This window comes from Panthera uncia, chromosome B1 (assembly GCF_023721935.1).
Source record: "Panthera uncia isolate 11264 chromosome B1, Puncia_PCG_1.0, whole genome shotgun sequence".
Lineage (NCBI taxonomy): Eukaryota > Metazoa > Chordata > Mammalia > Carnivora > Felidae > Panthera > Panthera uncia.
This window is the reverse complement of record NC_064811.1, coordinates 15,783,114-15,798,900: the sequence shown is the minus strand read 5'-3', so window position 1 is coordinate 15,798,900 and position 15,787 is coordinate 15,783,114. Positions and strand designations below refer to the sequence as shown.

The window sequence follows — 15,787 nt, the reverse complement described above, 5'->3', positions numbered from 1 at the left end:
GAACACACACACAGATACAGGAAGAATCAACTTGGTGGGATCATTGTGCTTGGTAAAATGTATTAACTGATAATACACTCTTCCCTTCCTTGCATTTTCAGAGGGATGGCCATCAAATGAGATTACTGTGAAGAAGTCTATGCTCAGTGGAGAGTAACAGATTCAATGGAATGCTTAACACAGTCATAGCCAGTAGTGTTGACAATGCTTCTTCAGTTTTCTATTACTTTTAAGGGACAGGTCTAACAGTCATTCCAGAATTTGAGAGAGCATATGGAAATTCACAAAATGGCTAAAAACAAAAAGATTAAGAAACAAAGATAAATGAAAAATGGGGAGTTAAAATAAGATGAACTGGGGTACAATTACTAGGCAGGTGCTATATGGCTCTGAAGTGTGCTTGTAAATCTAACACATGGGTTAACAGCAAAAAGGAGCATGGGGCCAATGAAGAAAACAAGAATTGATACATGGCAGTGTCATGAATATATTAACCTCCCACCATGGGGGCAAAATACGGCATAATGGAAGTTGGGGCCAAAAGTAAGTAGTGAATATTAAAGACCCAATATGCTGGGATATCAACTAGGAAGATGGGGAAAAAAAAGGCTCAAACATGGAAATATGGGAGCATGTGATAGAAAAACTGTGCATACTTAATATTCCCTATACAAGCTGATTGCTTAAATTTCTGGGTACTGATATTTAAGTTTGCAAATAGGCCACGCCTGGAAAATAACAGAAAAAAATGTGTTGACATTTCTGTATGGTTCTCACCACAGGTGTCTAATCATATCCCTTTGTTTGCCAACACAGAATAAAAAGTTTTTGTGGTTTGACCACACTCTAAACCATTCTGCAGAACTGTGAAAATATTTGAACTTTTCTGGTTTTAAATGGTTGCAAGAGTTCACACGTACAAAGATCTTTGATAATTTGTCTCAGATATCATCTGAATGATAAATATTAAATCTGCCAATCAATGTTTTTATCTTCTGCAGATTTAATTATCCCAACACTCAATACCATTAAAATCAACAGAGGAAACAATATACAGGAAAATCATTCACTAAAAAAGTTGGATACCAACTGCTACTGGTCTTAAATAGGATTGTCTTCTAAAGGAATATACCAGATGGTATTATTAGCTAATGGGTAAGCATACAGATTGTAGAGTCAGATGAGCCTGGATTTGAATCCTGGTCTTGTATTTATGAAATGTTTGACCTTAGATAAGTTACTTAATTGCTTATACACTTCAGTCTTCTCTTCAGTAAATGTTAATATATATTTCACCCTCTGGTGATTAATTTGAGGTCGTATGAAATATATATATTTTTACAAGTGCAGAGTGAGACATCCAGCATATAGAAAGTGCAAAGTTAAAAGTTAGGTATCAGCATCACCATCACTGCCACCGCCATCATCGTACAAATAATCCAGTATTATTTCAGTATCTTCTTCAGGAAGAAGTTAGTTAGCTTTATTTTTGATGTTAACTGTAAAATAATGCTAAAGACTAGCAGAAATATAACAGCTTCTTTGGGGGCATATCTTGTTCAAGTTACTAAAAGTTTTACGTAAACTATTAAAATGAAGATGTGCATAGAGAGAGTGGGGACCAATTAATTGCTTTTTCCGTTGTGATCATATACAATATGCAAGTGGTTTTCTATGACTGCTCTATGAGCACTGACCTTGATTAAGTCATAAATGTTAACATGGGACTTGCTTTTTTCTTTACATTCACAAAGAAAAGTCCCATTTGTACTAGAAAATGGGTTCCTGGTCACACATCAGTCTTAGACAATCAACGCTGGCATGCCATCGTTAAAGATAGTGTTTGATGCAGTATAACTGAGTAAGCTACTTCAAAGCAGGAGCCATGTGTTATTTATTTCTGTATTCCTTAATGTATCCAGGAAAGTTTCTGATAAAGAGTAGATGCTCAATAGATGCATGTTAAGTAAATGAAATGCGAGGGAGTTTTATTAACAATAACATACAGTTTTTTTAGCACTACTAACTGGATTATGGGTATAGTAAAGAGGTTTCAAGCAGACCCAGGGAAGGACATCCGAAAGATGAATTTTACTTAAAAATTTGGATTTTTCGGTAGTCATATTCTGCAGGAAATACTGGGAGATAAATCTGGTTCAGTCTGTCCTCCTTAAGATGTGTGACATTGGATTAGTGTGACTTCAAGTCGTTCTTCTGTTTTATTTTCCTCATCAGGGAAATGAATGCAAATAATAAGACCAAAGAATTACTTAGCCCAGACTATCGGCCGGGTGCTGTTCTAAGAACGTCACATGTAATAACTCTTTTAAGAATCAAAACGACCCTAACAACCGGGCACTTAGGGTACTCAAGGGGGCAAAGCCCGCTGCTAAAACAGATTTGAAGCTGGGGTTCCTGCTTCTAGAGTACACATTTTTAATCATTACGTGCCACATTTACAATAAAAAACCTGAAAAGTAACTAGGACTATGCAAATGGCATGTGTTCTCATCACTACCAAGCTTCTAATAGGTGATTTTTCTCCCAAATATCCCAAGAATAACGTTCTATGAAAAAAAAAAAAAACTTATATGATGGTTACACAATTTGGTACATTTACCAGAAATCATCGAATTGTAAAAAAAAAAAATAAATAAATAAAAAGTAATAATCTTATTAAAAAAAAAGTTTGTTTACTTTTGAGAAAGGGAGAGAGAGTGAGAGCAGGTAAGGGACAGAGGGAGAGGGAGACAGATGATCTGAAGCAGGCTCTGTGCTGACAGAACGTGGGACTTGAACTCAAGAACATGAGATCAGGACCTGAACCAAAGATGGACTTGTAACCGACTGAGGCGCCCAGTCGCCCTCAAAGTCATAATCATATAATTCGAGTCTGAAGGTTATGAGAAGACATATAAAGTACATACATTTCAAACATGGAATGGGATTCTATTTTCCCAATCATATGTGAAATTTAGACTGGTTAGATTTTTTTCCTCCCAAAAGTTATCACTAAACTTAATTCCATTTGTATTTCCCTGGAATTAAATGAGGCCTCACCATGGTCTTTTGACAGATAAGTAGTGTGAAATTAATATTTTTAGATTCTTTGCTCATTAAGATGATACTGTGTGTATGAGCCTGAAGAGTGTACTTGAGAGCTAAGAATATTCTAAATTGGTGTTTCATGCTGCCCTTTGAAGCAGGAGATTAACCAGGGGATGTCCAGAAATCCTTTGCCTCTATACCATTTAAAATAAAAGCAGTGACTAACACATCAGTTGTTACAAGATACTACTGAGCCATCGTCGATTTTACAGTCTATCCCGGTCATTCTTACCTATCCACTCACAATGCACAACATCCTTTTGGGTTCTGAGAAGTATTGATATGTTCTTTCACTACTCCCGAGGGAACTGTGTAGTTGATGACTCATGAGAGTCACAAGTGAATCACTTAACATTGAGACTTTCCACTGGGAACACACATCGAATTTATTACCATTAGTATGCATTTAGTTTTACTACACTTGCCTATTAGCTGAGATTTTGTTTTCTTGATTTTCTCAGTGGATGTATGAAAACAAAGCAGTTACTCAACTATGTCTTGTGGTTTTGTTACAGAAAAAGAGTTTAAAAACTCAGAGCCTGAAAGAAGAGAGGCTCTAACTTGCCTATGATTTTTTCTTTTCTTTTTTCTTTTCTCCTTCCTTCCTTCCTTCCTTCCTTCTTTCCTTCCTTCCTTCCTTCCTTCTTTCCTTCCCTTTTTTTTTTAAATGTAGGATGCATCAACATGACATTTTTATATTTCTATCTTGACCTTAAATCTTAAGGTATTTCAGTAGTTTAATAAAGGCAAACAGTTTACTTGGCTTATATGAGCTCTAGTTTTTCCCCTTAAAAATTTAAAGAATCTGTTGGCATATTCTATGCAATGAAATAGGAATCAGAAGCCAGACCAATTCAACTGGTCATCTCATTTTGATTATCTCTGGGATGAAGATACTTCATCTGTGGAGATGGTGATAAAATATTTCCCTGTTTACCTCTTCAAATCAAAAGGAATAGGAGGTCAAAGGGGATTAAAGGTACTATTATTATTTTTTAAATGTTTATTTATTTTTGAGAGAGACAGAGAGTAAGAGCAGGGGAGGGACAGAGAGAGAGGGGGACAGAGTTCCTGAAGAGGGCTCTGCTGCTGAGAGCAGAGAGCTCGATATGGGCTTGAACTCATGAATGGCAAGACCATGACCCGAGCCCAAGTTAGAGGCTTAACTGACTGAGCCACCCAGGTGCCCCAGGGATTAAAGGTATTAATGCAGGTGCATACAAGTTTTCAAAGGGATGTCTTACAAAATAATTGATTGACCAAGCATACTTAGATTTTAATAAGTGCTTTTGAGGCAAATTGCCTAATTTAAATAAAAATGCACTAAAAAAAGGGACTTATGTATTTGAACATACAGTAAGAGTGACATGTAAGGCAATGACACTTGCATTTATCCTTCCTTATCAGGATATCTGAGCGTCAAGAATATCCATAAGCCACCAGCATCAGTAATTATCGTGAGCCACTTGTGCCCTGGCACTATAGCAGGGATTTTACATGTGTTACTTCCAGTTCTCCAAACCACACATGAAAAACAGGTATATTTCCAATTGTTTAGACTAGGAAATAGAAGCCCAAAGGGGTGAAGTAACTTGCTCAAAGTTATAAACCTGGTAAACAGTGCTGCCTTCCCATACGGCATTATCAAGAACTGCTGAGTGTTTATCCTGGAAATGAGACCTCGCAGATTCTGTCTATTGTTTGTTTTTCCAATGAGACTAAATTCTTCTCCTTCTCCTTGTTTTTTTTTTTTTTTTTTTTTTTTTTTTTTCATGTAAGTCTGTAAGTTGCATAACCCAGAGGCTGTATAGTCAAACAAACCTAATAATTGGTAGGGAAAAGTCCTCTGATGTCGTGTTGTTCCCTAAATACTAAAACTGCTTCACGCGTGGTACAATTTCCACTTTCATAAGATGGTTCATCTGATTGCCTCATTTAAAAAATTAATTTAATTTTTAAAAATTACAGTTGACACAATGTTAGTTTTAGGTATACAACACAGCAATCCAACAGCTCTATACATTACGCTGTGTTCACTACAAGTGTAGCTAGCCTCTGTCACCGTATAATGCTATTAAAGTACCACTGGCTATATTCCCTATACTGTACCCTTTATCCCCGTGACTTATTCATTCCATAATTGGAAGCTGGATTTCATTTTTATTTTATTTTATTTTATTTTTAGAGAGAGAGAATATTTATTTATTTTTAAGTTTATTTACTTTTTAGAGAGAGAGAGAGAGAGTGCACAAGCAGGGGAGGGGCAGAGAGAGACGGAGACACAGAATCCAAAGCAGGCTCCAGGCTCTGAGCGGTCAGCACAGAGCCCGACGCGGGGCTCGAACTCGCGAACTGTGAGATCATGACCTGAGCCAAAGTTGGACACTTAACCGACTGAGCCACCCAGGTGCCCCTGAGGAAAAGAGAATCTTAAGGAGGCTCCCATGCTAAGCACAGAGCCTGATGCGGGGCTCGATCCCAGGCCCCTGGGATCATGCCCTGAGCTGAAACCGAGAGTCAGACGCTCAACTGACTGAGCCACCCAGGCACCCCTGATTTCCTCATTTTTAAATAGTAGTTGACTATGTTTCCCAAGAAGCTGTCTGGTTTGGAAAATAACATTAATCTGAATCTAAAGAAAGAAGCATGCCATTATTATTATTATTATTATTATTATTTTAAGTTTCTACTTGTCTGGATGAAAAAAAAATGTCACTTTGAAGGGCAATTGTTAGCCTGCTTGAGAAAAAAAAATCCATCCCTATCTCAGGATCTACTGTTGATGGTAGCTTTAAGTTTAGGCAGTCAACCTCATTCATTCATTCATTCATTCATGGCATTATTACCAAGTCCCTTTTTATGCTATTCTCTCAGCACAATAAAAATTAGGCATGTGTGTGATATTCTACATTCATTCACTTGTTAAGAAACTTCTGTCATCTCGGTTGTTGCAGATCAGGTTCCTTAGACAGTAGGGTGCTGGCAGTGTGTAAAATCGGTTCCCTGACACAAGAAAAAGAGTCCGGACTTGTCACATTTGCTGACCACCGTGGTGGACACATCCCCAACACGGCTGATTTCTACATCAACATCAGGCATGATGTCCCAGAATTTGGATACGGGAAGAGATGCACACCACTGGCTCTCGGAGCACAGCTCAAATATATTCCTTTTACACACGTGGTTCTCAAACTGTGGTCCCTGGGCCAGCGCGTCACCTGGGAGCTTGCGGCAAGGAACGTGTGGGAGCTCATCCGAGATCCAAATCAGAAACTAGAGGTGTAGCCCACTGATTTGTTTTCTGACACATTTTTCAGGTGATTCTGATGTGTGCTATTTGAAAACAGTAGCTCCCCACCCCTGCCTGCATGGCTGGCCCTGTTAGTGGTATGGAGGTCTGCAAAAAACTTCAGTCTTCTGTCAGATAGAAGAGATAAAACGAGAAAATGTGCAGGCTGCTTCAGTTCTGTGAAGGAGGAATAACTACTACATCTTGGGTTCTCTTAAACATACTTAAAACTATGTTAACTGCTCTCTCTAGACATAATTCCACGATATAATGGTTCTTATATCGATCCATTTAAGACAATGACTGACATCTAAAATAAAGTCTTGGGGCACCTGGGTGGTTCAGTTAGTTGAGCATCTGACTTCGGCTCAGGTCATGATCTTGTGGTTTGCGAGTTTGAGCCCGGCATCGGGCTCCGTGCTGACAGCTCGGAGCCCGGAGCCTGCTTTGGATTCTGTGTCTCCCTCTCTCTCTGAACCTCCCCTGCTTGCACTCTCTCTCTCTGTCTCTCAAAAATAAACATTAAAAAATAATATTAAAAATAAATAAATAAAATGAGGGGCACCAGGGTGGCTCAGTTGGTTGAGCATCCGACTTTAGCTCAGGTCATGATCTCACTGTTTGTGAGTTTGAGCCCCACATCTGGCTCTCTGCTGACATCCCAGAGCCTGGAGCCTACTTCGGATTCTGTGTCTCCCTCTCTCTCTCTGGCCCTCCCCCGCTAGCACTCTGTCTCTCTCTCAAAAATGAATGAACATTAAAATAAAATAAAATAAAATGAAGCCTTTTGAACCAAAAAAAAATCATAGAAAAACAATTTAATGTATAATTATTTTCCCCTAATTTCATCAGATTTCATTTACTAAAATAAACAAAATCCATTTCCATCAATGTTGAAGATTAACCAGACACCTGAAAAGAGGCACTCAATGTACAAACTTATTCCCACATACAGTGTTCCAACAGCACATTAAATAATGCAGAATTTGGAAAATAAATTTTTACTACATTAAATGTTTTATAACATAACATCATGCAATTAAACTGAACATATTTTCTGGTGTAACAATATGTAAGACTACTCCCTTTTAAAACATTAGTGTATTTTAATAATGTTACATAAAGTAGAAACACCAAGATTTGAACATTTAATTCAACCAGACAAAATAATTACTAAGCAATTTATGGGAGAGCAGATGGCCACAGTGTTATTGATGGCTTTCTCTATAATGAAGGAGAAGGAGTACCTTTCATCAGAGGTCACATTTTAGTAGGGCCTGAGCAAGGTCAGAAACATTTGGATAAATGCCAGAAAATTAGTAAGAGCAGAAGGAAGACTTGGGACCAATTTCAAGTTGAAGGTGAGGGAAAGAAAAAGATGAGGAGGAACTCCAGGTTTACGACGCCTCTCAATGACAGTAGGAATGTGACAGGGACACAGGTTTGGGTGAAGCAAAGAAAATAAGCTGTATTTCGGACATTCTAAATTTATGATCCCAATAGCTAGCACTATTTGGTATATGTTGTTCTAAATATTTTTCATGTATCAAACATAAAATTCTTACTACAATCCCACAAAATGGAACCATGATCCACTACACCCATTTACCAGGTGAGTGAGGCCCAGAGAGCTTATGCAATTTACCCATGGCACACAGTTAATAGATGGCAGTGCTGGGGCTTGAATCAAGGCAGACTATCTTTAGAGCACCTGTCCTTTTCTATTTAATTTTAGTTTGAGTGGTAATGGCATTCAAATGGCTCAAAAATCAAAATGATGTGGTGTTCATACACAAATCTCTTGCTTCCATCCCACTCTTTCCTCTCTATTCCTAGTTTCTCTCTCCTTTTAAAAAAAAATATTTACTTATTTATTTTGAGAGAGAGTGAGAGAGTGCACATGTGTAAGCACAGGGAAGGGGCAGAGAGAGAGAGAGAGAGAGAGAGAGAGAGAGAGAGGGAATCCCAAGTAGGCTCCTTGCTCAGCACAGAGCCGATGTGGGGCTCTATTCCACAACCTTGGGATCATGGCCTGAACTGAAACTAAGAGTTGGATGTTCAACTGACTGAACCACCCAGGCGCCCCATTCTGGTTTTTCATTATGCAAATGCATGGACATAAAAATACATGTATTTATTTACCCACCTTTGACACTCTTCTGCCTTCTTTTTCTTTTGAACAGAGCACCGCACCTTGAAAATCTTTCTGTGTCCTACATAGAAAACCTCCTCCTTCCCTTTCCACCTCCCTTTTAAACAGTACATTCCATTGTACAGACTAGAAAAGGGCTGTTTCCTAACTTTTGCTTTTATAATCAATGACGCAGTGCAGTACCTGTGCACATATCGTGTCTGTATCTTCAAGTATATCTGTGGCACAAATTCCCAGAACTGGGATTTCATAGGTTAGAGAGTAAATGTATTTGTAATCTGGATACATATTTTCAATTGCCCTCTATGAATATGGTAAACAATCTGTACTTCTAGTGTTAATGGATAAGGATAGAGAATACACTTTCAACTCCCCTGCTATACTCCAGAAATAGATACCAGAAAAATGTTCCTGTATTGCTACATGTAGATGAGAATGAAGACAATGTGAGTGAGGAGTGAGGACAGAGCTAAGTTTGGGATTTAATACTCAGAGTGACTTTATGGGGTACGTGCTGCATCATTATTTATAGCTATGATTTATGAGACACAGAAACATTAAGTATCTGCTCCAAGTTTCTCCCCCAGTAATTGGTCAAGCCTAGATCTGAACACACATCTTAGTGCCAGGATTTTTACTTGTCAAAACTAAAATCTCCTAGCGTGCTGAAATAATTCAACTGTTGTCTATAGTTTCTATTTCACAGAAGCATTTATTTTCTATTCCATTCTGAAGTATTAATATATTCATACACATATAATATACACATATCAATATCAATCATCAACCAATCAACCAATCAATCGTCTCTCTATCTGAATTCTAGGTAATTGTTGCTTTTCTTTTACCTAAAAATAATGTGATGATTTTCTTAATTTTTGTGCCATAAATCAAAAACCCAGAGTTAAATGAAAACTGTTTTCCCTGGACCTTACAATAGATGTCCCCATTAGATGATCTGCAAACAGAGAAGTAAACTTCCTGGTCATAAAGAAAAGCATATTATGTGATATTATTCTTTTTTGTAAACATCATATGGTATGCTCTATTGTTTGTCAGGCAACGATGGTAAGAACATAAACTGAAGATAAGCTCTTTATGGTAACTTCTCATTTTGATATAACCACATGGGTTTCTACAACTTATCTAGAAGTATTTTAAGTATATTTTATGTGAACACTAGCTTTAATAAACCAACTTCAAGAACCTTTACTATGGTTTCTGAGAGTGCTGTGCTCTTTCACTGCATAAAATAAAAGAGAAAAGTAAAAAACAAAAGTGAACCACAAAACCAACATTCTGAAACTTTTTTACAGGCTCAAACAAATTGAGGCTATATAATTTGAGGCCTAGCGATATCTAAAATGTTGGCATTAATTCATCACCATTTGGACATGAAATTCATACTCCATTTGGAAACCAATAATGATGTGTTTGTTTCCATGCTCTAAATATTCCCAAGTGAGTTAGCTCACCACTAAGAGGACTTCGTGAATTCCATTCATGGCCTACAATTGTCACCTACTTTCTCGGGACTGTTATAAAGGATCGGGATAGGACGTGAAGGGTTTTGAAGCACATCGATACACACATCAATAATATAGAGGCCAGGGGTGCCAGTTGGTTAAGCATCTGACTCTTGATTTTGGCTCAGGTCATGATTTTACGGTTTGTGAGATCAAGCCCCGCATCAGGCTGGGTGCTGACAGTGCAGACCCTGCTTGGGATTCCCTATCTCTCTCTCTCTCTCCTGCTTGCATTCCCTCTCTCTCTTAAAATAAATACATAAATATATTAAAAAAAAGGTAATATAGAGGCCAGTATCTCCAGCTTTATGTCCTAATCAATGCCCCCAAAATCTGTTGTCAGTATTTGGCTTACAGATGCTTTTTGTTCACCACATATAGTATTTTTTTAAAAATATGAATCTATACTTAAAGGATGGAATACTTGGGGCGCCTGGGTGGCTCGGTCGGTTGGGCGTCCGACTTCGGCTCAGGTCATGATCTCACGGTCCGTGGGTTCGAGCCCCGCATCAGGCTCTGTGCTGACTGCTCAGAGTCTGGAGCCTGTTTCAGATTCTGTGTCTCCCTCTCTCTCTGCCCCTCCCTGTTCATGCTCTGTCTCTCTCTGTCTCAAAAATAAATAAACGTTAAAAAAAAATTTAATAAAAAAAAAAGGATGGAATACTTATATTAAAACATCCAGATTTATGCCTTTCCTTGAAAACTCAGGAGTTGTGGTAAAACTGGGGCCCACATTTTCCCATGGCAGCATTTAGGGAGAGTTGGGTAGATGCAGTCTGGCCCTGTTTTGACAAAGGTTTGCTTCTAGCTCACTCCTGTCACAGACACTTCTATTACACTGCCAACATCAAGGCTATTTATCATGGAAGTACTAATATAATTTTAAAAAGTTTGATTTTTTCAAGAGTAAAATGATGAGAACACAGTTTTCTCTTGCAGCTGGCCTGATTAGTTCATTTAAGTTACCTGCCTGAAAAACCCTGACTGCATATGACTTTGTGACCTCGCTCTAATTGGTGGCAGTTATTTCTATGATAGTGAATTAGCGCTGAGATCCAACAGAGGTTAATCTTATGCAAAAAGCACGTTTCCAGCAAAATTTATGCCCCATGAATACCACTCCTTTTGTATCTTCAAAATATCATCACTATCATTGTGTTATTAGGAAACTTCCAAAATAAATAACATTACCGGTCACATATTATATGTGTCCCTTGGCTTATTATGTGTAATCTCCCTAAGACCAAGGGTGTTGTTCCTTAAAGCTTGGATCACGGCCTGGCACACAGTAGGTGCTCAGTAAGTACTGCTGAATGAAAGGTAATGTTAAATTCCTCACTGTGCTGGGTATCTTGCAGTTTCTTTTCTAGAGCTACTCGCCACCTGTATTCACTCTGCTCTGGGGTCTGGGAGACTCATGTGCAAACTACATTACTGTGATCAGTGGGTTCCTTTTTGTCTGGAATTTGATTTTGCCAAAGGGGAGCACAGGCAGGGGGCTGTTGGGCAGGAGAAGGATGGCTGGGTATTTAAAAGTCCTGGTTCCTCATCCAAGGACTGACTGCATCCCTTTGTTGAAGGTCGCCATCTCCTGCCAAGGCAGTCCTTGCCACGAGTCCCTTTCTGAGCGTGGATTTCCAAGAGTGCTGCCTCCACTTACCCCTTCAGGCATATGGGCAGTAGCTGTATCCCTCGTTACTGGTCCTAGGTTACTGTACTATCCCTACCAATCTTTGTAAAAAGTCCCCTTAAGAATCTCTCCTCCATTATCCAACTTGAGTATGGCACCTGTTCCTGCCGGGCCCCTAAATAAGACACCCATCATAAGCCTGCTGTGGCCAAATTACTCCCTCCCCTCACCATTACAGAAAAATAGAGGAGAAACGGCTCTTCTCTCAGTAACCAAGAGATGTTCACCTGTAAATGGCAGAAGCTGGGTGGGAGCCGGTGTCGTAGCTGGCACGAACCCGTCCCCGATACAGTTCGACGGCAATATGGTCCTTGTCGCCTTTATACAGGAGGATTCCACTGTCTTCGTCTGTGGCAATCTAGTAGGAAGTAACCCTGACATTAGGACGCACTGTCATCCACACGTACTTCATCAAAAAGAAGACTGCTTAGTGAAGAGTTTTTACTACAGCTTATTTTTTCCTTATAGCTATGAGAAAACAGTAGCGCGCGCTGACAGGACGACTTGAAAGGTGACCCGCTCCTAAATTACTTCGATGCAAATAGATTCATAAAGAATTAAAAAAACCAACAACACAGTAACAGACACTTCAGTAAACACCCCTGGGTGTGCCTAAAACATTCTCTGCTGGAGATCTTCACTTACCTGTTCTTTTCACTCCTGTTCCAGGTTGTCTTTATGGCATATATGAAATGTAACTGCACTGAGTGAGACTGATTTTTATATTCCACATAAAAAAACATTCTTCACAGTTATGGCATGAACAGTGGGAGATCTCTGTTTTTATCCTTTCTAGCCTTTGTGGGCTTTTGAGGACCAAGTCAGTAAAAATTAGATTTATACCTGAAACTCACTAGGTTCTTGCCATACAATCTGGTATGGCAAATGCTGGAAGACAGGGAGACAGGCTTTCTACGGAAGGCCCGTCTGCCTTCCTGAGTCCCATTCCTCATGATGGTTAAGGACACTCACTCATGACACTCATGACATTCACTTGGAGTGTCAAGGTAACCTGAATAAGGAGTGACGCCTATGTTAATCGGCTAAGGTCATCTGAATTCAAAATATATTAAAATATTTTTCCTACCAGATAAAATAAACATGCAGTCCCAGCTTGCCCCTGCGTGTCCTGAATTCATAACTCCTAATCTAGTCTCACCTCCTTCGTGCAGGTCCGAATGACTTGCCTAAGGGGACACAGTGACTTGGTGAAAAGTCTTAAAATAAGATCAGTTTGTTAATTTCATGTCGCTTCTTAAAGTTTCCGGGGGAAGAGTTAAAAGACAACGGCTGAATATTTTGTCAAGGTGTCTTGTCTCACCGGTGTTCTCCCTCACCTGCAGAATTCCTAACAGCACCCTCCCCACCCCCCTGGCACCATCTCACAGGGCACAGAGCCTGAACTCTGAGTCATAAAAAAAAAAAAAAATGAATAAAAATACCTTTACCAGAGCACAAACCATATATTTTGTTGCGCCCTATGTGTTTCACAATCAAGTAGTGAATAAAAATACCTGGTTCCCATTTAGTTTTGAAAAATACAGATGTTATAGAGAAGAATAACTGAAGATTTTCATACAGAGAACATTTTCTGTCACTGCGTTGTGCAGTCAATAACTGTCTATTTAGGAAATAGTATCACTCACAAACTACCAGAGGTTTATGATTTAGTTAAATGTGGTTTAGGATGAAATCAGCCCTTGCTGGTGGGGGATGTCTTACCTGCAGAGTGATGTTCGTTTGTGGACGGACCTTGGCTGAAGGAATTTGAAGATAAGACTCTTTGTTTACAAAATTCACACTAACCAACTTTTCACACTTCTCTCCCTGGTAGCCTGGCAAACACTGGCATATTGGCTCATTTATCCTGATGATGCACTGGGCACCGTTCTGGCAATCAAAATTATCACAGGGGCTGGTACGAGGGAGGACCATGGGTGGAGAAAATTCGCAGAACAAGCCGCTAAAGGAAACAGAAAGAACACATTGCTTTTAGTTGCGTGTGAATTGCATGAGAATTGCGGTCTTTCTGTAAGACTTAACTCTACCACAAATCTCTATTTCTACTTTTACCTGTAGCCTTCGGGGCAGATGCACGTATAGCCATTCACGGCATCTGTGCAGTGGGCTCCGTTTTTGCATTTGTTATCTTGGCAGTCATCAAAGTCAATGTCGCAGTGCTCGCCTATGTATCCTGGTGTGCAGTCACATCTGTTTGAACAAGTAGGTAAACAGTTTCAAACTGAACTGAGCCAAGGTAAGCAAAACAGTTGCATTTCATCTAGGAAAAAAGGGCTCTATCTTTAGAAAACATAGTACACCTAGAACTAAGGTAGCAGTGTTTGTCAACTAAACTTCAATGAAAGTACATTAAAACTAAAACAAAACACTCAAAACTTATATAGAACAGGCTCATCGAGCCCCCAAATTAATAGATCCCTAGAAAACAGTTATTCCATGTTTTCTCCCTGGGATCTGTCAGAATGGTGATAATTAGTAAGCATCCATGAACCAAATGAGGATGCAAATGTGCAGGTGTCCCTCCTTCCTTCTCTCCTCCCCCCATCTTGTTTGCTTTCTTCCGTCCCTCCCCTCTCCTCCATCTTCCCATCTTCTCCCTCCTTCTCCCCTCCATCCTCTCTCCCCTCCCTCCCTCCACCCTGACTATTTTTGCTTAGAGTGTCCTCTATTTTCATTTGCTCTAACTCCTTTGAACAGTTGAGACAATGGAAGTGCTATGTTATAAAATTTACCAAAAATATTAAACACATTTTAAAATAATTAACATTTTTGTTTCCTAATAGAGAATGGATGTATTGGGGAGGCTGGGTGGCTTAGTCGGTTAAGGTTCTAACTCTTGGTTTCAGCTCTGGTCATGATCTCACAGCTCCTTGAGATCGAGCCCCATGTCGGGCTCTGTGCTGATGGTGCAGAGCCTGCTTGGGATTCTCTCTCTGTCTCTGTCTCTCTCTCTGCCACTACCCTGCTCGTGCTCTCATTCTCTCTCTCTATATCTCTATCTCTACCTCTATCTCTATCTCTACCTCTATCTCTATCTCTATCTCTATCTCTATCTACAAATAGATATAGATATAATTTAAATAAAAGAAAAAAAAAGAGAATGGATGTATTGGAATCAAATAGTATTTTATGAAAAAAAAAAAGTCAGCACTGGAAACCTTAATTCATAATGAATCCAGACAATCATTATGGCAGAGGTTGGCTGACCTAGTGGAGCAGGACAGGGAAACTGATTAAAAAAAAAATCCAGGGGCCAATTCCATGGATAGCTTTCAGCTTGTTTGTTCACTCTGGTGGCCCCGGGGAAGGATGGGTCTCAGATGCACTGATGAAGAACCGTCATGCGTACACGTGGTGTTCTCTGAGCACTTCCTAGGTGCTATGCCCTGTTCTAACCACTTTGCATATGTGGATTCACGGAATCCTTCTCCATGATCCTGTGACAGCAGTATCACCACTACCTCACATGACAGGTGAGAAAACTAACAGACAAACTGGTTAAGGGATTTACACAAGGGCACTCGACTTGTAACTGCCACAGCCAAGGTACTAAACCCAAGCAATCTGACAAGAGAGCCTGGATTTCTCACCACTGAAGGATGAAATACTTTATCGTTGCCTGTGGAGAAAGTAGCATGGCGTGTGCAGTGCTTTTCAATCTGTGCTTTGAGGGGCGAAAAGGGACCCCTGAAGGGAAGGAGGCTATTGGCAGTTTCCTGTTTCCCTCCCCTCTCCCCTCTCTCCCAACACTCTCTTGTTGTGATTTATTAGTTTTCACACATTGGGCTTCCATGAGTATTTCTGTTTTGGGTTTAAGAGAGGGCTCACTGACTTTAAAAAACAAATACACCAGGAAACTATGGCTTATTTAGCTTTATAGAATTCTGATGTTGCAGTTAGAACTGGGTTTGTAGTCTGGCGTCATCCTTACATGTACACGATCTTGACTAACTTACTTAAGCTTCCTAAGTGTTCATGTCTTCATCTGTAACATACACAGT

At 39.5% G+C, this 15,787-nt stretch overlaps 1 protein-coding gene across 2 annotated transcripts in view; it reads right to left on the bottom strand.

The window, feature by feature from the left end:
• SLIT2 (slit guidance ligand 2) overlaps positions 1–15,787 on the bottom strand; it is a 373,985-nt gene that overhangs the window by 9,565 nt on the left and 348,633 nt on the right. For both annotated transcript variants that reach the window (XM_049630375.1, XM_049630377.1), the window contains 3 exons: positions 13,839–13,976; positions 13,488–13,728; positions 11,993–12,123 (listed from right to left, as the gene is read on the bottom strand). In XM_049630375.1, coding sequence (XP_049486332.1) covers positions 11,993–12,123; positions 13,488–13,728; positions 13,839–13,976 — 510 coding nt within the window. The remainder of the gene's footprint in view (positions 1–11,992; positions 12,124–13,487; positions 13,729–13,838; positions 13,977–15,787) is intronic.